This window comes from Marmota monax, unplaced genomic scaffold (assembly GCF_021218885.2).
Source record: "Marmota monax isolate L192 unplaced genomic scaffold, Marmota_monax_Labrador192_F-V1.1 WCK01_AAM20220418_F8-fsc00014, whole genome shotgun sequence".
Lineage (NCBI taxonomy): Eukaryota > Metazoa > Chordata > Mammalia > Rodentia > Sciuridae > Marmota > Marmota monax.
The window spans coordinates 21362489-21388788 of record NW_026695222.1 but is presented as its reverse complement, the minus strand read 5'-3'; the positions used below and the strand labels follow the sequence as shown (position 1 = coordinate 21388788).

General features: G+C 38.8%; 1 protein-coding gene across 6 annotated transcripts in view; it reads left to right on the top strand.

The window, feature by feature from the left end:
• The window catches only part of Chd6 (chromodomain helicase DNA binding protein 6), a 237637-nt gene that overhangs the window by 116155 nt on the left and 95182 nt on the right, over window positions 1-26300 (top strand). For all 6 annotated transcript variants that reach the window (XM_058575574.1, XM_058575572.1, XM_058575575.1 and 3 more), the window contains 2 exons: window positions 2681-2828; window positions 4697-4846. In XM_058575574.1, the coding sequence (XP_058431557.1) occupies window positions 2681-2828; window positions 4697-4846 (298 nt within the window). The remainder of the gene's footprint in view (window positions 1-2680; window positions 2829-4696; window positions 4847-26300) is intronic.

Genomic DNA, 26300 nt, shown 5'->3' with positions numbered 1-26300 from the left:
AAGGGGCTGGGGATGTGGCTCAAGCAGTAGCGCGCTCGCCTGGCATGCGTGGGTTCAATCCTCAGCACCACATAAAAATAAAAAACAAAGATGTTGTGTCCACCGAAAACTAAAAAAAAAAAAAAAAATATTAAAAATATTCTCTCTCTCTCTCTCTCTCTCTCTCTAAAAATTTTTATTTAAAAAACAAAAGGCTTCTTTTGCTATGAGAACCATAAAAAATCAATACCTATTGATTTGTGAATCTTTTTCTGTGGTGAAATGTTTTTGTTGCTGATTCTTCTAGTTATTGTTTTAAGATTTTAATAACATTAAAGGAAATTTGAATTTTTTACATTTATCAAAAGGGAAAAACTGGGGATTTTTGTTTGTTTTTGTTTTGGTACTAGGGATTGAACCCAGGGCACTTAACCATTAAGCCATATCCCCAGCCTTTTTTTATTTTGAGACAGGGTCTCACTAAGTTGCTTAGGGCCTCACTAAGTTGCTGATGCTAGCCTCAAACTTGCAATCCTCCTGCCTCAGGCTTCTGAGGGATTTTCCCTGTGACTCAGATGACCAGAGTATCAGCCTCTGCTCTACTGCTACTGACTTTGGGACCTTTGCTGGTTTCCTTATTTGGAATATGAGGATTATTTGCCATGACCCCTTCCTGGGACTGTTCAGTGAGACACACAATGCATAAGTACTCAGTAAAACATAATTGCCATAGAGTTTTCTTAATAAGATGCCATTTAACATGAGATAAAAATTCTTGTGAAAATTTAGCATCTTTTGTTTAAGCTGTTTCACCCAAGCCTTTTCTCTATACTGATAAGAACTTCTGCTTTTGTTCCCTAGTTGAGGGTATAAGTCCCTTGTTAAAATCTATAATCCTCTGAAATGGCAAGACCCTTTAATTTTCACTTCTTCAAGTTGAGCCAGAATTGTTTTTATCATGAATTTTCCCATAGACAGGCCTGTGGCATCAGAGATGGGCTCAGTTTATACTACCTGGTTGTGAGTCTGTGAGGACCCAAGGGTTTGAGAGAGAAGCAGCCTGATCTATAGTCAACAGTAGCTGAATGCATGTTGATACTAAACAAGGCCATCTGTTTTGTCACTTGCTAAGACTACTGCTTCCACTCCTGCTGGGCCTTTCAAAGCATTCTCAGCTTTGAGCCCTTTCAGTGCCCCTTGCCTGAACTTGGCATCATAGCCCTTTTCCCACGGGCTGAAGTCTAAACTCTTTGGTCGCGTGTACCATTAATTTTTCCTTCCAGCTCTGTTGTATAGTATTTCTGTGTGTGCTCTCCCTCTTTTCCAGCTACAAAGCTGCTTTTAACTAAATGTGTCTGTGACACTGTTCCATTCCTCAAGAATGCCATGGTGATTAAAAGCACAAACTACCTGGATTCAGATCCTGTCTCCACTGTTTTCTGGTCTGATTACTCTGGAAATCTAAATTGACCTCACTGTTCCTCATATTTCTCTTGGTAAAATGAGAATAAAGATACTGTCTGCCTTATAGTGTCATCTTGAGGCATAAAGGAGATAATCCATGTTAAAGAACTTAAAACTGTGCGTGTATACAATGCTTATGTAAATAAGCATTAGCTGCAGTCATTATTATTAATTACTATTGTTTCTGTCTAATGTCTGTCAAAATTCTGTGTATATCTCTGCTTAAGTTTTTCCAAGTCTCCCCAACACAAGTAATCTTATTTATCTATTAATGCATTAATTTATCTGTTGCATAAAATTTTTTAAAAACTTTCTTAAATATTAATTGAACACTCACTGTGCATAAGGCATAAGACTGCTCACTCAGAGGAACACAAAACTTAAGTAGTACTCTCTAGGAACTTAGACCCTCATAGGAGAGATCAGAGAAGTATAAAATATTCATTATTCATTCAACCAACCTTTATTGCACAACTGCAGAGGATTCAGACACTGTATGTCGGTACATGAGTTCTAAGTCTGGTATCCATGGTTAATGACTAACTTTGGTGAAGATCAGATTTTGAGCATCTTAACCAAAGCACAGTTGAAGTTGTTTGGGGCGTATGGAAAAGAGATTTTACCATCTACGAGAAGGAAGACTTTTTAGAGAAAATGTTGCCATCTTGGTAGGGCCTTGAAGAATAGATGGACTTTGCCTCTCTCAACATTTCTGAGAAAGCATTCATATACTGCCTTGGGCTGTGGCTATATGTGGCCTATAGGATTTTTATAACTGTAAGCTCCTGAAGGGCAAGGACAGTGATATCTTCATTTATGAGTTCTTAATGCTCACTTTAGGCCTAGGAGGAGGATGCTCATTCTCAGTAGAGGAGGATGACAGATTGTGGAGTTGTCTCTTCCAGTTAACTTAAAGGAACATTTTAATTTGGTGAATTTAAATATCTGTGAAACAAACTTCTAGTGAAGACATTTGTTTAAACCAAAAGTGGGATTTTTAGAGATATTCATGCTTTTCTTACCACATTGTAGCTATAGTAGTTATTATAGGAATGTTGGATTTTGCATTAATCCATGTACATATTCTTCCCATATTTCTGGAAAGAAACTTTTATAGATTCTCCATTAAACTCTACCCTGACCTAGGATTTCAGGGTATGATTTCATAGCTGATTATATGAGAAATCTTAGTCTTCAAAACTGCCCAACAGTTTTAATTCTGAATTTCTCCTTGTAGCAAGGAGCAAGGACCAACCCCAGTCGAGAGAAAGAAGAAAGGAAAAAGGAAAAGTGAAACCACAGTGGAGAGCTTAGAGCTGGATCAGGGCCTGCCGAACACATCCCTGCGGAGTCCTGAGGAGTCCACTGAGTCTGCAGACAGCCAGGTACAGCTGTGACCGGGAGCCTACTGGAGGTTACGGCTGCTGGACGGGGTCTTGCTGACATTGATGCTCCTCTGTGCCTGTCTTTAGCCTATTTTCCTTACGCACAGACCTGGGCTGGGCTGGGCTTCTTCCTGGTGGATGAGCAAGTAGACAACAGGCTTTTACCCTAGCCCAATCCTTATACTAATGATTGCCCAGTTATTTAACGGCATTTGCTTTCTTCTTAGAAAGTAGAATGGTATTAGGTTGCAGATGAAGTTGATGTGGAAAATGAAGTTGTGAGCCAGACTAGATAAGGCTCAGGGGGCCAGTTTGACATGTAGGTAATGCATTTAGTGCTCAGTGGTAGGCTAGTCTGAACAAGGATAACTTTATAGTCTCAGATGCTTGGAAAGTCAGGGATATATTCATTATGCCAAAATGGAGATTTAGCCAAAAGCAGGGACAAGGAGATACCCATCTAATTCAGTTCCTAAAATTATGCCATGGTATGCCTGAGTTGAGATAACTTCTCTTGGACATGAATTCTAATATTTGAAAATTATGATTCCTCTTATATCTACAGCAATTTATCCGCACCATGGTGCTACAAGGAGACCATTGAGAATAAAGCCAACTTACTGTACCTTCCAGCATCATCTGGACCCCCTTTAGTTTCTCCTTGATTTCTAATGTAGGAAGGTGTCAGCTTGTAACATTGTAGTACTCATAATTTGTAGTGTCTGGTGTCAGAGCGGAAGCCCCTTTGCTGCCTGTAAGCTGGGACTGGTGGCTGTTAAGTATCCAGAGTGGCAGAGGACCAATCACAATGAGTTGATGGGATTTGGCAGGGAGTTCAGTGTTGCTAGAATGGTGATCTGTGTATGGGAATGGGGAGAAGTTTGTTCTTTTTTGGAATCTCTCACACAGAGTTAAAACACCATAGAGGTAATGCAGTGAAGGAATAATGGGAACATAGAGAAAAGGTTTCTTCTTTTAAAAGAAACAGGAGATGAGGTTTTGCTTTTGTTCAAGGTTTAAATATCTGAGACTGTGCTAGCTGGTCACTAGTTTCCTGAAGTGGTTCTACTGCTGAGGAAAGTCACTCCCCTTCTTTGTTGTTGCACATTCTTTCTCTAAAAGGTGCAAGCTACTTGATTAGAGATGAGTTCTTAAATGATGACTTGACATTTTGTCATACTTCAGATGTCTCCCAACATTTCAACAAGTGTTATGAGATTCTCAAAGTAAGTCCTAATAAAAAATGGTATTGATTAGTTTTTCAAACTATATTTTTAGGAGTTTGTGGTGAGTAAATTGAATTTGAGCTAAATAAATAAATACATACATATTAAACCATTATTACTGTTATAAACCTGGGCTTCCCACTCATGCTGGAGTGGACCTCAAAGATGGTGGAGTTTACCTCTCTTCCTTGTTTTGCGGGAACAGAAGCCAGTTCCAGGAAATAGGGAAAACATCACTGTTATTGATGAATAAAATATGTCTTTCTGGTCTGGGGCTGTAGCTCAGTCGCAGAGTGCTTGCCCAGCATGCGTGAAGCGCTGGGTTCAATCCTCAGTACCACATAAAAATAAAATAAAGGCATTCTGAAAAAAAAAAAAAATATGTCTTTCTGGACCCTGAGATTACACCTTCTTCATAGTGAATCATGGCATTCTGGAAATGAAACTTTTATTCTCCCCCTCACTCAGCTATATTACATTTTCAGTGAATTTAGTCCATAAGAGAGTTGTGTTTACAGAAGATTCCTTTTCTAAGGAGGGAAAACCCCACTTGGGGTGTTAGCAAGTGTATATGAGGATGTTCTTGTGTCAGTTTTTGCCTTTGACTCTCAGAGCTGCTCTGATGTTATGTTTGTCCTATAGAAACGACGCTCAGGACGACAAGTAAAACGCAGAAAATATAACGAGGACCTGGACTTCAAAGTGGTGGATGATGATGGGGAAACAATCGCTGTTCTTGGAGCTGGCCGAACATCTGCACTCTCAGCTTCTACACTGGCTTGGCAAGCAGAGGTATGGCCTTGTGTGAGGGTAATAACCATGGCTAAGCAGTCATCATGGCCTAGTTGATGAAGCTAACAGGGCTGTTTGCTGAGGCCTAAGTTACATCGTTTAACTACTGCTAGTAACCTTTGAATGGCTTCCTCTTAGGTTAAAATTAGGACTCCTTACTCTGCATAGCAGGGCCCTTTATAATCATACTCTCTCCCTGTTTCACCAGATTTCTATTTCAGCTAAGCAACTTTTCCTTCTATCTCTGTGCAACCAAAGGGTTAGCCATCTTTTTTTTTTTTTTTTAAAGTGCTGGGGACTAGGATACTTTATCACTGAGCAACATCCCCAGCCCTTTATATTTTTTATTTTGCAGCAGGGTCTCACTTAGTTGCCCAGCTTGGCCTTAAACTTGGAATCCTCCTGCCTCAACTTCCTAAGTTGCTAGGACTGTAGGCTTGTGCCGCCACGGTTGGCAAGGCTAGCCATCTTTTAATAAACATCAGTTCTTTTCTTACCTGCCAGCATTTGCCATTGTTGTTCCTTCTGCTTGGAATGCTCTCTGCCACATGCTTCAAATGACTGGTTTGCCATCAGTTCAGTTTCACCTAAAAGGGCATCTCCTTAGAAAAATCTTTCCTGTCTCTTTTATCTAAAGTAGATTCCTCCCTATCATCTCAGTGATTCTGTTTTAGCTCCTTGTTTATTTCCTTCGTAGCACTTGCCACAATTTGTAATTGTATTTGAATATCTCTGATCTCTGATTCTGTTTTTGTCTCTTTGATTAGAGTATAAAAATCTTATATGTGTAAATACTTGCTCAGAGAATGTAATCAAATGAACTAATAATCATAGTTGTCACTTTAATTCAACAAATATATATTCAGAGTCTGCTAGAAGACCAGGTCCTGGGATATAGGAATGAGTATCAGCATATGACTTCTGCCTCCACAGAGCTTTGTCTAAGAGAAACAGCACATGTCTATACTTCTATGTTGATCAAGAAGTATGTGCTAGATGCAATGGCCACACAGAAAGAGGAGTGGGCAGGAGTTCAGGAGAATAAGGATGCAGGAGGGCCATTTCTACCAAGAACAAAAGCCTCACAACCTGAAGGGCAACCATAAAGACACCACATGACCAGTGATGAGTATGCTAGATATTGGAGTATGATTTGAGGAATGGTGGAACATAAGAGCTGAAAAGTAGGTGGAGTCACACTTAACAGGGATACCACCTGTGGTATGTGCCCTCATACTGTAGGTTGAATAAGAGATAGGACTCATCAGTAGGTCAAAGCAGACAAGCAGAATGACCACGTTTACATTTTATCAGTCCCCCCTGCAGTGTTAAAGAGAGGATGATAGCATTAGGACTTGATCTAGACAGAGATGAGAAGAGGGTTAAATGTTAAAAAGGAGATCTGAGCTGAGGAGCTTATAGAGAAAAAATGAAAAGGAAGAGAAGCAGCAGGCTGAGTATGTAGGAGGGACATTGTTGCCAGCAGCGTTCTGGGACACAGTCTGTCTTGTTCTGTAGTCGCTGTTGCTGACTTGGCAGAATTCATTCTGCATGCCAAGTGGCAGCAGCATAGCTACCTGTCCCTTTTGGACTCCAGTGTATCTCACAGAAGCTGATAATGCTTTATCTTTTTCAGCCACCTTGCCTCCAACTTAAAGTGTTTCCATGTAATTTCACATATCCTTCCATTTTGTCTCTGCATGGGGAGGAGCAAGGGGTTATTGTTCCTATTTTAAGGAACAGAATGATCTAGATAAGAGTTCTATATCTGCACTTAATCGATGACTAGCCTTTAAGAGTTGATTTCATGTTTCTGCTAAGGATTATACAACTCATGAAATAATATTTAATAGGAATAATAATTTGATGTGTTATCATTGCAGTACTTTTCAAACACATAGTTAAAAATAGCTCTTGCAGGACTGCCATGAAATGATAGGATTGTGTTCCTTTATAATGGGGTTTCCTTCCTTGGGGATTTTATGGTTGCTTTCTAGTTAAAATACTATTAGGAATTTTATTTTCTCCAAGTAGCCATTTAGCCTAAGCCATTAAACATCTTTCAGATGCTGTTAAGACTTCTTCCCCTGATACCTGAAGAGAAACAGTAACTGATGTGATAGAAAGAATTCAGGAAATTTTATGTATCTTACCATGGCTCCTTTTTCCTCTAAAGATGTAGCAAAGAAGATTTATACGTGGAGAGACATAAGATAGAATCTAAGTTTGCGTTAATTATACCTAAAATTGTTTAACCAAATTTAAACAAGAGTGAGGCCCAATACATGGTTTTGACTTTGATGTTCAGAGAGGCAGTCCTAAGATTTGGCCTCCCCTGTATGACAAGCAGGAGTACCTATGAAGAGATCTCTGGGGAGATCAGCTTATCAAGAGGTTTTCAAAATCAGCCCTAACTGCTACAGAACCAAAATAGTTCCCCGTGTGTCGCGACCCCTCGCCGGCAAGGGAAAACACGACACAGGATTCTTCTTTCAGCAGTTTATTCAGGCCTTGTTTCATGTATCATCTTCTAGCGACCCCCCGCCGAGCGCCCAAGCATAGCCTAATAAAGCTTACTCAAGTCCAATCCAAAGCTGCCACGCGGGGTTTTCTCATAGGGTGCTGAGGGACAGCACGCCAACTCTACCTAATAAGGAGTTGTTTACCAAGATCCACAACGGAGACCGGCGCCATCTTCTAATGGCGGCAACGGTCTACAACACGGCTCACCACAGTTCCCCCTTATCTCTTAAAAAACAATGCAGGTGAAAGTAGAGGTCCTATCCCACTGTGCAAACATGGCTGCAATGTATGGCTCAGTCCTAAGGAGGCGCCTTCACTAGATCGGACACCATATCAGCCGACGCCTTTTTTCGTGGGACGGGGCGTGGACGTCAAACCCGTATGCAATAGGACGTGCTTCCCTTGAGGTCCGGAGACCGGATCACTCAAGTGCAGTGCCTTGCCTCACATCCTGCATCGTGATGACGGCGAAAAGGAAGGGGGATTTTACAAGTAGCCGGTCAGTGACTATGAGGTTGGAAGTGGCAACACCATCTCTCAGCCCCTGAGAAAACGAAGGGTCCAAAGCATAAAGTGCAGCACCAGCATGGAAGCCCACCTGCGTGCAATGGCAACAAGGCCTGCAGAGTGCATGGGCCTTCCATAACTGGGAAGGCAGGAAGAGGAGGGCATGCCAATCCCAGTGCAATGTCAAAGATGACTGGGGGTGCAATGGCCAAAACCCAGGAAATTATTGCTTAAGTTGCGCAAGCCAAACTTGTGGAGAGATACCATTCTCTAGGGCTGCAAAAGCCTGGACGATCATAGCCTTTTCTTGGCTATGACGAGCTCTTAGGCGACAGAAAAGCCACAGACAAAGGACAACCCCAAAACAACACATCGCTCCAAAAATGCCTACTCCCACCCATTCCTTAAAGAAAGAAAAAGCAGAAGACAGCCAATTCGTAAATTGGCCCAATGTCACAGGGTCCACACGAGTGTTATTCAGCATGGCAATTTGTGTCAGTTGGGTCTGGATCAACTTCTCTGCTTCCATGGACCAGTTTCCGGCCAGGTACTGTCCGATGATTTGAGAGGTATTTCTGGAATCATTAAATCTGAGAGATGTTATACATAGATGTGCACGATGATCAACACAACCCAAATGTACTAGGTCTGACAATTCCTCAACTTGAGCTTGAAGCAGATCTATCCTTTGATTAGCAGCCAAAATCCCAGATAGAATGTGTTGATTAATTCTACTTTGAGATTCAAGTATGGTGGATGTTTGTTGAATAACCTGATTAATAGTGGCAGCAGTTTGAACCTGGCTGGCCATGGCTACTCCAGCTGTAACTGCTGCAGCAGCAGACACTGCCACAGCTGTCACTATAGCTGCCGTAATTCCAAAATCTCTACGGGCTCTAATCAGTTCAACAATAGGAAATGACTCTGGATCCGCAGTAACTGGGATCGGGACAAAAGTTGGAATTTTCATAACCACTGCCATAGGCCAGGATCCATTCCAACACTCAGACAAGTAACAGGTAGTATTAGAACAATTAAGCATCCCCTGTGATGTAACATTAGCCAAAAGGAACAGAAACGGAGATTGGAGACAGACTGCTGCAGAGGGTAACGTTGCATTACTTAATTGTGCATTGTGTGAAATAGATTTGAGTCTCCTACCCCACACCAAGTCTTGGGTACTACTGCCAGAAACATTAAACAGCCAACTTTGGACTCCTCGTAATTGAGCCAAAGCGGAGATGTCGGCTGTGGCCCCCTTTTCATTGGAAATCAACCATTGAAACCAGGACCAACCCGCTCCTATAGAGGAATTATTGTTGGAAGAATTATACAAGTACCTTTTGAGAGAGGGGGAAAGGGAAAAACCTTTGGCGACCTGATGTTTCTCCCAAGAGTGATCTTGACAAGGTGTAAATATAGGAGGGAAGCCATACTCAGGGGTGCAATAAGGAGAAGCCTTAAAATGAGTGGCATTAGAGGTCTCATTAGAAGGAGACAACAGAATTAACACCTGGGAAGTAATGGCCAAAGTGGTTATATTAAACTCAGATGTATTTGTCAGGACTCTTCTTGTCAGGCGTTCTGGAACCCACACCGGCTCCGTCCGGTCCCAGCCCCCGGTGGCGCTCCGCTTTCTCCGCAGCGTGAGCCCGCTCCGCAGCAGTGCAGGCAGGTCCTTCAGCCGCGGCCGCAGCGACGCCGGCGGCTGCTTGCGCTCCGGCTCACGGGCGCTGGGACTGCGGCGCAGAGCGCTGTCCGCCGCCGCCAGGGCCGGGTTCTCGCACGGCGGCTGCATCTTGACTGAGCCCACCGCCATCCTCATGCCCAGACCGCGGCCCCGGCAGCTTCTCTCAAAAACATCTGCAAAGTGCTCTGCTTTACCTTAAGTCCTTTTGAACGTAGCAACCCATCCAGGGCCAACAAAATTGGGCTTGAAGAAGCAACGCCCATAATGTTTTTAAAGCTATAAAGAAAGTGAAAGTACAAAAACCCCGCTCTCTCTTTGGCTACTGAGGAGCGTCTTGTTTTATTATTTTTCCCTGCTCTCTCTGTATTTACAGAGGAGTGTCCCGCTATTTGCTTGCGGATTCCCACTTCCTGGGAACTTACCGGTGCACCACCCTGACTGCTGAAAGTTCTGGATCCTGGGTTCGAGGAATATTCGGTTCCCCGAGCGGGCCACCAATTGTCGCGACCCCTCGCCGGCAAGGGAAAACACGACACAGGATTCTTCTTTCAGCAGTTTATTCAGGCCTTGTTTCATGTATCATCTTCTAGCGACCCCCCGCCGAGCGCCCAAGCATAGCCTAATAAAGCTTACTCAAGTCCAATCCAAAGCTGCCACGCGGGGTTTTCTCATAGGGTGCTGAGGGACAGCGCGCCAACTCTTCCTAATAAGGAGTTGTTTACCAAGATCCACAACGGAGACCGGCGCCATCTTCTAATGGCGGCAACGGTCTACAACACGGCTCACCACACCCGTGTATCTGTTTTTCATACAGGGCTTCTTGGTGAGATTTGAACACATTTCCCAGGCTTAATGAAAAGCTTGAAAGTTATGGATCCTATCTAGGATTCTAGACAATCCGTGGTGTTTACTGGCACAGAAAATCATTAAGGAAGACGGAGTTTTTTTTTTCTTATGTCCTTCCCCCAAGGCCCTCTGGGTAATGTCTGCCTTCCTGCTCACTTCAGTGTGGGACAGAGAAGGGAGTAGAGTCTGCACTAGAAAGTCCTTGCCATCTCTGCAGGTCTGTGCCGAGTCTTGTCCTCATACTCAGTACAATTCTGTAACTGTTGGCTCCTGTCCCAGCCTCAGATTATACCCTTAGCATTGGTTACCTATCAGTAGGTTGTTAAAAGTATCTTTAGACATGATTCTTTCTAGATCAAGATTGGCCTGTTGTTGCAGCCCCACTTTGGGATTCAGAAGATAGTTCCCAAACCAGCTTCTGGTTTTCAGAAGCGGGAAATAAGTTTCCATTCCTGGCTGACTCCGCTTTCTTATTCTTTGTCCAGCTGATTTGGTGCCTGGAACAGGCAAACTTTCACGGTTCTCTGATGCACTTAACAATGTGTAGACTTTTACAAGGCTCTTTTGGTTTTTGCCTCCTACAATTTGAGCAGTTAGTATGATTTTGCCTTTTGGAGCAAAAGTAGTACTTCAGTTTGAATGAGTCTTCAGCTCACAGTGCTCTCCTCTGCACTTTTCTTGGATCTTTGCCTATGGTACCTTCTTGGGCCTTTTTCTGTGCCTGACAGGCTGAGCTCAGTTCCCCTTTTGAGGATGCTCCCTGCTCCCCCTATAACAGGGAACTACAGAACAGTGTGCAACAGTCATCTGAACACTGTCCTCAGCACAGAGGGCAACAGCAGGAAGAAAGGGGAAGACAAAAACCATCCATCCTGGCTGGAAAGACAGGAGCCTGATGTGGAGGGCCCAAACATGCCATGGCATGGAGTCAAACAAGATCCGCTGTGCTCCCAGAACGCTCCAACATATTTAACCCTGCCCCTGTCCTTCCATTATCCTTTGGATACCTACCATCTCTGGTTTCTTTCTTCTAAGCCATGAGCTACTTTAGGGTAGGTTTGTATCTTCTACATTAACCCGAGGAAACATTTAAATGAAACCTTTCCTACACACTTTCTATCTTCTGCTTTGTAAGTTACTGCCATTGTTGCATTTATGCCCAAAGTGGAGAGTCAGCTGGAATATTTGAGCTCTTTACTTGAAGCTTGTGACTGCTCTGATTCTTCAATGCCTCTGCCATCTGTTTTGAGTGTCATTCTTGATTGATCCCTTAGATTGTAAACTTTTCAAAAGAGGCATTAATTTTTTGTGATTTTTCACATAGTGTAGGTGGAGTTTTATTTGTTAACTAGTAGCTAACATGAAGACTTGCACTTAGTTGTACTTATCTATTTATTGAATGAATGAATAAATAAATATAGTTAAGCCATTATGTAAAAAAGTTTAATTTTTTTAAACTCCTGGATTAGAAAGATAAGGAAAAAAATATATATATATATATATTTATATTTAAATCCAGGCTCTTTTTTTCTTCCGTTTCTTTACACTAGCATATTTTTCCCATTGATATTCATCTACTTCTCACTCCAGGCAGCCACTTAAGTCTGCAGACAGACCTCCTTTTCTAAGGCTCCTTGCTGCCTTGTGGCATTGCTGTAGCTTTGCACCAGTTTATGTGACTCCATGCCATGGGCTCAGTTTGGCCATCATTAAGCTTCTGTTCACTCAACCGGGTTGGGCAGTTTCTTGTCTTGCCATTTCTTCATTAGGTACAAACACAGATTCCTACACTCTATTTCTCCTTAGACTGTTTTCTGAATTTGTTTCCCCTTGTTTCTGCTGTAACCCAGTGTTCAGATGACTGCATCACAGTTCTGTAGTTCCATTCTGTAACTCTCTGTCTTTCCTAATCTGATATCAAATTAATTTTCCCGAAATACCAGGGGAATTGCTGTTATTTTTCATCTCTTGCTCAAGAATCTGAGGTGGTTACTTCTTAACTGCTGTATTAGAGTAAGGCTTACTTGTCTGATTTTTTTAAATGAGATCACATATTACCCATTTACCTTCATTTATTTGCAACCCCCCACATTCAGTATAATGATTTTACTCTTTAAGAAGATGAGTTACTCTCCAGCAACTTGGGAGGCTGAGGCAGGAGGATTGTAAGTTTGAGGCCAGCTTCAACAACTTAACAAGACCCTGTGTCAAAATAAAAGATAGAAGGACTGGGGCCATAAAAGTGCCCCAGTCCTGCAATCCCCAGCAAGAGAGAGAGAGAGAGAGAGAGAGAGAGAGAGAGAGAGAGTTAGTTAGTTAGTTAGTTCATGTTACACATAGAATTTTTTTTTCTTTTTAAACTATGAATTTAACCTAGGGGCACATTACCACTGTGCTCCCCAGTCCTTTTTAATTTTTTTATTTTGAGATGGAGGCTTAGTAAGTTGCTGAGGCTGGCCTCAAACTTGAGCTCTTCATGTCTCAGTCTTGCAAGTCACTGGAATTGCAGGTGTGTTTCTTATATATCCTTTCATTCTTAGGGTTCCTTTCATCTTGCCTTATCTTTGCTGTCCTCTCTTATGAACCATCATTCTTTAGGGCCCAAGTTTTTTACCCTTTTATACCCTGTTCTGTTAAATCCAGGCTATTCTCTCTTTTTGAATTCTCATTGGACTAGTAGTTATTGTTACACATTTAGCATTTACCTTGGAGCTTTTCTTTTCTCCTCCCCACCCCACCGCCCACATCTCCATCCTTTATTTTTTTTTTCCTTTTCAGACAGGGTCTTGCTAAGTTGCCCAGGTTGGCTTTGAGTTTGCAATCCCCCTGCCTCAGCCTCTTGAGCTGCTGGGAGCCATTGGGATTACAGGAGTTGGTCACTGCCCGGCTACCCTGGGGCATTTCTAAGACAAATGTTTATTGTATTTTCCTTGGGTGAATGTAAAACCTCTGATACCATGCACTATGCTAGAGGCCACTTTTGAACCTTCGATGGCAAGCTGTAAATGCTTGTTAATTTGAAAAGTGATTTGCTTACTACAGCTCCTTATGGTTTTTTAAATAAAAGTAAATGAAGTGGTTAGTTGAGGTTTGGGGTGAATAGGGTTGAAAGTTTTTGTGATTCCCCTTGCCCTCAGAATAAAATTTTTTAATTATACAACATACAAGTAAATGAATTAAAATGGTCTTCTTTGAAGGATAATTTGAGAAAATTCCAAGCAGTTAAGAACAGATGGTGGTTATGGAAGTGTGTTTGGCAGGCAGATTTAGTTTATATCTGTGTGTATCTGTATACACTGAGTGTTTATACACATATGATCATGCTTTTATGCACAATTGCTGTCGGGGAAAAAAATCTTAATTTTCCAGTTTCCTTCCTACTTTGATGTGTATTTGGGAAATGCTATTCCCTTTTCCTTTTTTAAAGATAGAATAAAAACCTGTTTTCAGTGTTTTGATGATCACGGCTAATTTTTAATTTTTATAATTTTCCATTTGTATAAAGCTAAAAAGGAAACCAGGTAAATGAGAACTCTGCAAATTCAGATGGAAGCTAAGTGGGAAAGGGGGCTTGATAGAGAGCACATCCAGGGTACTTCGCTTCTGTTTCTTGACCTGGGTAGCAGTTACAGCCTGAGTGTTTACTTTTATAACTCTTTTGTTAAACTGTTTTTTAAAAAGACACACCAGTTCTTTAATATTAGGGCTGAACCTCCATTCTTTAATATATGTTAAGAGATAAATTTTATTTCAGACTACTTAAATGTTAGTTGAAAATTTTCTATAATGAAGAATGTTGTAAGCCTTACATCCTTTTAATACTCAGAGTAAAGACCTCTGCTTTCTTATCCACATTTTAACATTTTGTTAGATTCGGTTCTAGTGAACACTCTGAGGACCAGTTAAAATCCTATCACAAGAAGCCATCTCTTACCTTTTCTGTTCTTCAAGATAGGTAAGAATAAGAGAATATTAGAGACTAAGGGAACAACCTATTCTAAGTCTCTGAGGGAGAAGCATGTTTACTATGTATGAAGAACAGACAAGGAGCCTTAAGAGGTAGCAGATGAGATGAGAGGGTAAATATAGATCCTGTAGGTTTTGAAGACCATTGGAAGGTCTTTGGCTTTACTCTGAGTTAAGGAGGAGCCTTTTAAAGCAGTAAAAGCAGAGTAGTGGGGTGGGGGGAGCAGAGGAGTAAAATACTAAAAAGGGCAATTCTGAATGTTGTATTGAAAAGAGATTTGTGGGATAAGAACAGAAGCAGGGAAGCCAGTTAGGAGGCCCTTTGGGAGTAATCTGGGTGAGAAATGAAGGTGGTATTGACCAGGGTAGAAACAGTGGAAAGAACTGGTTTCTGGAAATATTTTAAAGATGGAAACAAAAAGAGTTTTTGGCCAGTCAGATGTGATATATGGAGAGAAAAGAGAAATAGATTAAATTGGGATTTGTTATTTGAGTACCTAAAAGATAGAATTTAATTTAACTCAAATGGGAGAGGACTATGCGAGGTCAGAGTTAGGAAGCAGGAGTGTTGGCTAGAATACCAGGCTAGGAGTTTAGTTATTGGGTATTTTAAATTGAAATACCGCAAGAAAATCAAATGGAGATGGCAAGTAACGATTAGATTACAATTAGAGTCTGTAGTCAGGGGACAGTTTCTGAGCTAAATGTATAAATTTGGCAGGTATCACAATGGAGCCGTGAGATGATATGAGCAAGAGAAATGAGTATAGACAGAAAAGAGAAGAAACCCAGAAACTAGGCCCCAGGCAATTCCAGTAATCAGTTAATACATAAGATTTCTCCTACCTATCAGATTTCGATAGACAGCATTCATCCACAATGTTGGGATTAAGTTACAAAAACCATATTTTTAAAGATATCTAATAGCTGTGGAAGCATCAAGAATTCAGTGAACTAAAATTCCTGACAGTAAAGAGCCATTCCTAGGGGAGCTGACAATAGCTGGCTATTGTCTTCTCCAAAGACATTTCCCAGTTTTAGGAGCAGGCTAAGGAGCAGACTAGGCCCATAGAGAGAGACTCTTCTGGTTTGAAGAGAACCCCACTGGCCCCATTAGTGATTGAACATATACAAAGGTCGGTCGGTAAAGTGATTGGAAACTAAGGAATCCCTAAAGCAAAAGGATTTCTCCCTGGAGACTTTTGCTGAATTTAGGATAGCCCAGGAAACTAGGAGCTCAGCAAAAGACAAATTGAAATCTCATAGTCTCACAGTACACAAGTGAAAAAAAATTCACTAGACAGATAGCCGACCACAAAAAATTCACTCTCTCATACAATAGTTGTCATACTTTTAACCTTTTTGGGGTTGGAGAATAAAAAGCTACTCAAAACCTCAATAGGGTGCCAGTGGGACATGTCTTTAATCCCAGCATCTCAGGATGCTAAGGCATAGAGATCACAAGTTCGAGGCCAATCTCAACAATGAAGTGATGACCTATGCAACTTAGTGAGACCCTGTCTCAGAATAAAAGGGCTAAGGATATGGCTCAATGTTAAAGCATCTCTGGGTTTAATCCCCAGTACTAAAAACAAACAAACCAACCTCCATAGGGTATGACTCAGGGCTCAAGAGAATAAAGATCTGCCAGCCTCTCAATTCGGTGACCTTGGACATTTGTGTTCTGGGAGCTTGAATCTTAACATGATAACCCAGGCCTGACCCAACTCAGCCTACTAGGTGGAAGAAACTACCACTTTTCCCTTTTTGTCTAAGAGAAAAAAAAAAAAAAAAAAACATTTGTAATAGGAACTGTTTTGGAACTTTTTATCCACAATGTCCAACATGAAGTAAAAAGTTATTAGAGGGTCTGGGGTTGTGGCTCAGTGGCAGAGTGCTTGCCTAGCATGTATGAGGTACTGGGTTCAATTCTCAGCACCACATATCAATAAATAAAAAATAAAGGTCCATTGACAACTAAAAAAATATTTATTAAAAAAAAGTGATTAGATAAGAGCCTGGAAAATGTGACTAAAAATTTAGAGAATAAGCATATAGTAGCAGCAGACCCCAGGTGAGCCCAATGTTGAAGTTAGCAGAAAAGAACTTAATAACTATGATAAAATGATATATATGATAAGTGTTAAAATAAGGAGAAGATGAATAAGATAAATTTTCAAATGAAGACTCCCAAAATCAACTGCTGAGAACTGAAAAATTTGATTATAAAATTCAGAACCCAGTAGATAAGTGTAAAAGTATATTAGATAGAGCAGAAGATAGGACTGGTGAGTAAGAAGACAGAATAGAGCAAAATTTCTAAGTGGAAGCACATAGAGAAAAAGAATGGAAAAGCAAAACATGAGACAAGTGGGGTGCAGTATAATATATATCAGAATATATTTCTGACTTTAGTCCTAGGCATAGAGGAGATTGAAGCAGAGCATCATTTGAAGACAGAATTAATGACCAGTAGAAGATATCAACTATACAGATGTAAGCATACAGAATAAAGATAGAATTTTAAAGGCCACAAGAAAAAAGTATCAGATTACATATAGGAGGAAACCAATTTGGATCTCAGCAAATTTCTCAACCCAGATCATCAAAGCTAGGAAGTCCTGGAACAACATATACCAAGCTCTGAAAGAAAATGTATGACAACAAGAATCTTATATCCAGGAAAATTAAGTTTCACATTTGATGACAAAATAAAAAACTTCCATGATAAACAAAAGTTAAAAGCATTTACAACTAGAAAGCCTGCACTACAGAACATCCTCAGCAAAATATTCCATGAGGGGGAAATGAAAAACAGCAATGAAAATCAGCAAGAGGAGGAACTACTAAAGGAAAAGCCAATCAGAGGAGAAAGCAAGTCAAGTTAAAAACCAAAAATAAACCAAAATGACTAGGAATACAAATCACGTCTCAATAATAACCCTCAATGTTAATGGCCTAAACTCTTTAGTCAAAAGATATAGACTGGCAGATTGGATTAAAAATAGACCCAACAATATGCTTTCTTCAAGAGACTCATCTCATAGGAAAAGACACCTACAGACTAATGGTGAAGGGTTGGGAAAAAATATACCACTTACATGGACTGCATAAAGAAACATGGGTTTCCAACCTCATGTCAGAAAAAGTGGACTTCAAGTCAAAGTTACAGAAAGGATAAAGAAGGACATTTCATAATGTTTAAGGGAATCATACATCAATAAGACGTAACAATCATAAATATATATGTTCCCCAAAATGGAGCATCTATGTAATCAAATAAACTCTTCTCAATTTTAAGAATCAAAGAAACCACAACACAATAATACTGGTGAGTTTAACACAATTCTTTCACCACTGGTTAGACCTTCCAACAAAAACTAAACAAAGAAACTATAGAACTCAATAATACAATCAGTCATTTAGACTTAACAGATGTATACAGAATATTTCATCCACCAACAAGTGAATACACATGGAATATGATGGACATCATTATCCAAAGTACATGTATAAAGACACGAATTGGTGTGAATTGTATACAACCAGAGATACGAAAAATTGTGCTCTATATGTGTAATAAGAATTGTAATGCATTCCACTGTCATGTAAATTTAAAAAATAATTAAAAAGTGAATACACTTTCTTCTCAGGAGCTCATGGTTCCTTCTCTGAAATAGACCGTATGTTATGCCACAAAGCAACTCTTAGCAAATACAAAAAAATGGAGACATTACCCTGAATTCTTTTAGATCATAATGGGATGAAATTAAAAATCAATGATAAAATAAAAAATAGAAACTACTCCAACACCTGGAGACTAATCATGTGCTATTGAATGAACAATGAATACATCAGGGAGGAGATAAAAAAAATTCATAGAGATAAATGAGAATGCTAATACAACATATCAAAATCCCTGGGACACTGTGAAGGCAGTGCTAAAAGGAAAGTTCATTGCATTGAGCTCATTCATTAAAAGAATAAAAAGTCAACAAATAAATGATCTAACATTACATCTCAAAGCCCTAGAAAAAGAATAAGAAATAACCACCAAATTTAGTAGAAGACCGGAAATAATTAAAATCAGAGCTGAAAAAAAAAAAAATCAGAGCTGAAATCAATGAAATTGAAACAAAAGAAACAAATGAAAAAATTAACAAAAAATGAAAAGTTGGTTCTTTGAAAAAATAAATAAAATTGAAAAACCCTTAGCCATGCTGGCGAAGAGAAGGAGAGAGAAAATTCAAATTACGAAAATTTGTGATGAAAGAGGAAATATCCCAACAGACACTATTAAAATACAGAAGATAACTAGAAACTATTTAGAAAATTTATACTCCAATAACATAGAATATCTTGAAGACATTGACAAATTTCTAGAGACATATGATCTACCCAAACTGAATCAGAAGGACAAACACAATTTAAACAGTTCAATTTCAAGCAATGAAATAGTGGACACCATAAAAAGCCTCCCAAGGAAGAAAAAAATGCCCAGGACCTCAGCTGAGTTCTACAAGACCTTCAAAGAAGAACTAATACCAATACTCCTCAAATTATGCCATGAAATAGAAAAGGACAGAACTCCTCCAAACTCATTCTGTGAGGTTAGTATCACCTGATACCAAAACCAGACAAAGATACATCAAGGAAAGGAAACTTCAGACCCATATCCCTGGTGAACACAGATGCAAAAATTCTCAATAAAATTCTGGCAAATCACATACAAAAACATTTAAAAGATAATGCACCATAATCAAGTAGGGTTCATCTCAGGGCAAGGTTGTTTCAACATATGGAAATCAGTAAACATAATTTATCACATCAGTAGACTTACAGATGAGAACCATATAATAGATAACAAAAAAGCATTCAACAAAATACAGCACCCCTTCATGTTCAAAACACTAGAAAAACTAGGGATAGTAGGAACATACCTCAACATTGTAAAAGCTATCTATGCGAAGCCCAAGGCCATTGTTATTCTTAATGGAGAAAAATTGAAAGCATTTCTTCTAAAAATTGGAACAAGACAGGGATACCCTCTTTCACCACTTCTACTCAACATAGTTCTTGAAACTCTAGCTAGAGCAATTAGACGAAAGAAATTAAAGGGATACAAATAGGAAAAGAAGAACTCAAACTATCACTATTGGCTGATGACGTGATTCTATACTTAGAGAATCTAAAAAATCTCACCAGAAAACTTCTAGAACTAATAAATGAATTCAGCAAAGTAGCAGGATGTAAAATCAATATCCATAAAATGCATTTCTATACATCAGTGATGAATCCTCTGAAAGAGAAATTAGGAAAACATTTACAATAGCCTAAAAAAACAACAAAAAAAAAAAATTGTGGATCAACCTAACAAAAAAGGTGAAAGACCTCTACAGTGAGCTACATAACACTAAAGAAAGAAAATAAGGAAGACCTTAGAAGATAGAAAGAGATCTCCCTTGTTCTTGGATAGGCAGAATTAATATTGTCAAAAATGGCCATACTACCAAAAGTGTTGCACAGATTTAATGCAATTCCAATTAAAATCCCAATGCCATTTCTCATAGAATAAGAAAAAAGCAATCATGAAATTCATTAAGAAAAATAAGAGACCCAAATTAGCCAAAGAATCCTTAGCAAGAAGAGTGAAGCAAGAGACATCACAATACCAGACCTTAAACTACAGAGCTATAAAAACAGCATGATATTGGCACCAAAACACACAGTGGGGGAAAGATAGCCTCTTGAACAAATGGTGCTGTTAGAATTGGAAATCCATATGCAGCAAAATGAAAATAAAAACCTGTCTCTCACCAGTCACAAAACTCAAAGTGGATCAAGGACCTAGGAATTAGTCCAGAGACTCTGCCCCTAATAGAGAAAAAGTAGGTCCAAATCTTCATCATGTCAGATTAGGCCCCAACTCCCTTAACAAGACTCCTAAAAGCACAAGAAATAAAATCAAGAGTTAATAAATGGTATGTACTCAAACTAAAAAGCTTCTCAGCAAAAGAAACAATCAGTGAGGTGAATAGATAGCCTACATTTTGTGAGCAAATTTTTGCCATACACATCAAATAGAGCACTAATCTCCAGGATATATAAAGAACTCAAAAAAACCTAACACCGAAAAGAAAAACAACAACAACAAAAAAATAACCCTATCGATAAATGAGCTAAGGAGCTGAACAGACACTTCTCAGAAGGGAGAAATGCAGCTCAAAACTATTCTAAGATTTCATCTCACACCAGTCAGAATGGCAGTTATCAAGAATACAGACAACAATAAATGTTGGTGTGGATGTAGGGGAAAAGGCACACTCATACATTGTTGGTGGGACTGCAAATTGGTACAACCACTCTGGAAAGCATTAAGGTGATTACTTAGAAAACTTGGAATGGAACCACCATTTGACCCAGCTATCCCACTCCTCAGTCTATACCCAAAGGACTTAAAATCAGCATACTACAGTAACGCAGCCACATCAATGTTCGTAGCAGCACAATTCACAATAGCTAAACCGTGGAAACAACCTAGATGCCCTTCAGTAGATAAATGGATAAAGATAAATGTGGTATGCATACACAATGGAATATTAGTCAGCATTAAAAGAGAATAAAACTATGGCATTTGCAGGTAAATGGATGGAGTTAGAGGATATCATGCTAAGCAAAACAAGCCTATCCCCAAAAACCAAAGGCCAAATGTTTTCTCTGATTAGTGGATGCTGATCTATGATCGGGGTGGGGGTGAGGGCTGGGAAGAATGGAGGAGCTTTGGATTGGTCAAAGAGTAGGGTAGGGAAGGGTTATGGGGTAGAAAAGATGGTGGAATGAGATAGACATCATTTCCCTAGGTATGTGTATGATTGCACAAATGGTGCGTCTCTACATGGTATACAATCAGAGAATTGAAATGTTGTGCTCCATTTGTATATGATGAAATGAAATACATTCTGTTGTCATATACAACTAAGTAGAACAAATAAAAACATTTTTTAAAAAAGAATAAATGGTATGGCTTTAAACTGAAAAGCTTTTTCACAGCAAAGTAAATAATCAATAACGTGAAGAGAGAGCCTATAGAACGGAAGAACGCACATCAGATAGAGCACTAATCTCCAGGATATATGAGGAACTCAAAACACTTATCACCAAAAAAAAAAAAAAATGCAAACAAACAAATAACCCAATCAATAAATGGGCTAAGGAACTGAGCATACACTTCCCAGAAGAAGATATACAACCAATAAACAAATATGAAAAAAGTGTTCAACATCTCTAGCAATTAAAAAAATGCAAATCAAAACTACTCTAGGGTTTCTTCTCACTCCAGTCAGAGTGGCAATTATTAAGAATACAAGCAAAAATAGTGTTGGTGAGGATGTGGGGGGAAAGGTACATTGATTCATACTGGTGGGACTACAAATTTGTGCAACCACTATAGAAAGCAGTGTGGAGATTTCTTAGAAAAATTGGAATGGAACCAGCTATCCCACTCCTCAGTCTATACCCAAAGGACTTAAAATCAGCATACTACTGTGTGTATAGCAGCTCAGTTCACAATAGTTAAACTGTGGAACCAACCACCTACTCTTTAATAGATGAATAGATAGAAAAAAATATTTAATATTATTCAGCCTTAAAGAAAAATGAAATTATGGCATTTCCATCCAATGAAGACTATCATGTTAAATGAAGTAAGCCAATCCTAAAAATCCCAAGGCCAAATGTTTTCTCTGATAAGTGGATACTGATCCCTAATGGAAGGGAGGGGGGTTAAGGAAAGAATGTAGGAACTTTGGATTGGGCAGAGGGGAGTGAGGGCAGGGGAGGAGGTATGGAGGTGGGAAAGATGATGGAATGAGATGGACATTATCACCCTATGTGCATGTATGGTTGCATGAATGGTGTGATTCTGCATCATGTACATCCAAAGAAATGAAAAGTTGTGCTTCCAAATAAAAAGATACCAACCCATACACTTAATATAAGGTAACCCCTGCATAGGGAAAAAAACAAAACAAAACAAAACAAAAACTGCACTTAGGCATGTCTTGCACCATAGAAATCAGAGACTAAAAAAAAAAAATCCTAAAAGCCATTGGAAAAATTTGAGAATTTGAATTTGGAAATAAGAAAAGATTCCACCATCATCACTTATATTTAGTAGAAATATACTGGACGACATGACCATGACAATAAGGAAAAATAAGAAATAAGTTGTTTATAGATTAGAAAGGAAGATAAAACTGTCATTATTTGAAAGTACATGACTGTGTTTAAGGAAATTTTAACAGAATCTATAAACCACTACAATTAATGTGGACTTAGCCAAGTTGTTTATAATATATAAAGATAATACACACACACACACACACACCTTTTCTGTATACTAGCAGTATGAAATCAGGAAAGGATAGTTATAAAATTCCATTTGTAATAGCATCAAGTATTAGATACCCTGGAATGACTCAAAAGGCATGCAAGCCCTGTATACTAAAACATCATGCTGAGAGAAATTAGAGATCTAAACAAGGGTGTGTGTGTATGTGTGTGTGGCAGTTTTGTGGGTGAAAGTGTCTTTAGAAATGCTGAAGACCTAGACTACCCTAAGGTGATCTTGAAAATAACAACTAAGTTGTAAGATATACTTTAAATAAGACTTTGTAAACGAGCTACAAGAATAAAGACAGCCAGGCATATGCCTATAATCCCAGACACGCAGGAGGCTGAGACAGGAGGATTACAATTTGAGGCCAGCTTCAGCAACTTAGTGAGGACCTCAGCAACTTCGTGAGAAAAATTGTCTGAAAATTTAAAAGAAAAAAGAGAGAAAAATGGATATGTGGCTTAGTGATAAAATGCCCCTGGGTTAAATTCCCAGTTCCAAAAGAGAAAAAGAAGAAGAAAGGGAATAAGGACAGGGTAGCATTGCTGTAAGAAACAACAAATTGACTAATGAAACAAAAAAGAGCTATATTAGACAGTACTAGCCATGTGTGGCTATTGAGCACCTGAAATGTGGCTGATCAAATTGAAGTGTACTATAGGTGTGAAGTATACGTTATATTTTGAAGGTGTAGTAGGAGAAAAAGAATTAAAAGTATTTCCTTAATTATTGTATTGATTACATGTTGAAATGATATTTTGGATGTATTGGTTTTAATATATTGTTCAAGTCAGTTGCACCTGTTTGTTTCTACTTTTTTAATGTGACTACTAGAAAATTTGAAATTATATATGTGGCATAGTGGCCTTGGTACCAAAAAAGATTTATTAAGCTGGACACAAAAAATACTACTCATAAGACAAAAGATTGATAAAGTAGATTATGTAAAACTTCTTTTTGTCAGGACAACATTAAGAGTTTGAAAAGGTAAACCATAAACTGCTAGAATGTTTGTAATCTATATATCTGACAGAGGACTCTATTTTAAAAACTGTAAATAAATAAAAATGACAATCTATAAAGTAGGCAAATAGCTTGGATAGGAGGTTCACAAAAGAGGATGCCCAGTGGCTAATAATTATATGACAAGGTGCTCAGCATCCTCAGTTACCAGGGAAGTGTGAATTAAAGAGACAATACTACATATCCACTAGAATGGCTGACATGTTAAAGATTGACTTCAGCAGGAACTTCCAAATGTTTCTTATGGATATAAAAATTGTTAAAATCTGGGCTGGGGATGTGGCTCAAGTGGTAGCATGCTCGCCTTGCGTGCGTGAGGCACTGGGTTCGATTCTCAGCACCACATAAATGTGAAATAAAGATACTGTGTCCACCTAAAAACTAAAGAAATAAATATTTTTTTAAAACTGTTTAAAAAATTGTTAAAATCACTTTGGGAAAATTTTGGCAATATCTATTAAAATAAATATATACCTACTTCATAACTCTACTCTTGGGTCTATAGCCAGGATAAATGAGTATATTTTTCCTCCAAGAGACATACAATTCTTATGAACTTTATGCATAATACAAAAATTAGAAGCAACCCAATATTCTTTGATAGTAGAATAGATAATAGTGGTGTATTTATAACAAAACACTTGAACAATATTAAGAAAGAATGAATAGCAGACTATATTATTTCATCTATATAAAGTCTCATAATAGGCAGAGTGAATCTATAATGGTAGAAGTCTCATAGTTTCTTCCAATAGGTCACAGCATTTTCCAGAATATTAGAAATGTTCTATAACTTGGTCTGGATGCTAGTTATATTAGTGTGTGTATATGTTGAAATTAATCAGGATGCACACTTGAGATTTATACATGGTGAAACCTTAGTAACTCAGCATTATCTTTAATAGTTCCTTGATGAAGACTTTTGTATGTGTGTGTGTAGTCTCTTTTTTTTTTCTGTAAAACTGCTGCACAGCCATAAAAAGTACCTAATAAAAAGCATGGAGTGGAAATTTAGAAAGGAAATGAATAAGAAGTTGAGAAGGAATTAGCTCATTATCCTAATTTCTCTGAACTAAGCACTTGTTCCTTTACTGACTATCCCCTTGGAACAGCCTAACTTTTTTTTGGCTGTATGGGCTGTGATAGTATTCTTGCCACTCATGAAAGTACACCTAATTTTGGCCCTATGTAATTACCATCAAACATTGCATGTCTGAGCGTATAGAGATTTACTTTTTAATTAAGTGACATAGATCAAGAATAATAGTCATCTCATCTGTGGCCCCAGAGAGTTTGATAGTTTTATTTCCTCACTATATTTCCTTCTATCTCTCTTCCTTATTTCTTAGCATTCAACAAATAACTACTGACTACCCATTTTTGCATCAGTGAATCAAACAAATAAGGATCCCTGCCTTCAGAAGTTTATATTGTAAAGGGTCAAAATAGGCAATGAGCAGTAAACGGCCCCTCCTTTCCTCACCTGTGCTCAGGGTCAAGCAGAACAAATACCTAAGCAGAAAAACAGAAGCTTAGTCTGTATTCCAATCCCTTCTTTTGCAATTACAGTTCAGTTGCCTTCTTGATGAGCAGCAAGAAACAAGTTTCGTCATTTTGGATTAACTTTGTCATGGCACCTAGCATGATTAACATGTGTCTGGAGGAGTGTAGTAAATATTTGTAAACTTTGAAAGCATCTGCCTTGCCTGCTTACTGATTTCCATAATTCTTTGCTGCCATATCTCCTTCCTTCTCCCCCTTCTTAACTATTATCACTTTTCTCAGGAAAACTTAATTTAGGATCTTTTTTTTTTTTAATTTATTTTTTAGCTGCAGTTGGACACAATACCTTTTATTTTACTTAATTATTTTTATGTGGTGCTGAGGATCAAACTCAGGGCCTCACCTGGACTAGGCAAGCACTCGACCATTGGGCCACAACCTTTATTTAGGATCTTAAGAGCTAAAATGTTTTTTTGTTTGTTTGTTTGTTTGTTTGTTTTAAGAGAGACCCAGGCCGCACGCATGCCAGGCGAGCGCGCTACCGCTTGAGCCATATCCCCCCAGCCCCTAAAATGTTTTTTGATAATGGCATGGCTTTAGGATGGTTGAACCTTGGAATGAGTAGACTGAAGGTGATATGCAGCACAAATCATCTTTCTGGAATATTCCAACCAGGAACCTAGAATAGTGAATTTTCACTATATTAGTGAATTGGGATTGTTATGGTTAGTGTTCTTTTCATCACTGTTTAAAGTCTCATATTGTAATAGTGGGAAAGGTCATAGTACATAGAATCTACCAAAATCTCAAAAGAATATTAAACATAAGACTTTCTGATTCAGTGCATTCTTTTTAAGTTTGTCATTTTTGCTCCTGATTTTGTTTTATCATAAATAGTCTGTAGAGCCAGATTAGTGTCACACACCTGTAATTCCAGCAATTTATGACTGAAGCAAGAGAATCATTAGTTCAAGACAAATTCAGCAACTTGGAGACTCTGT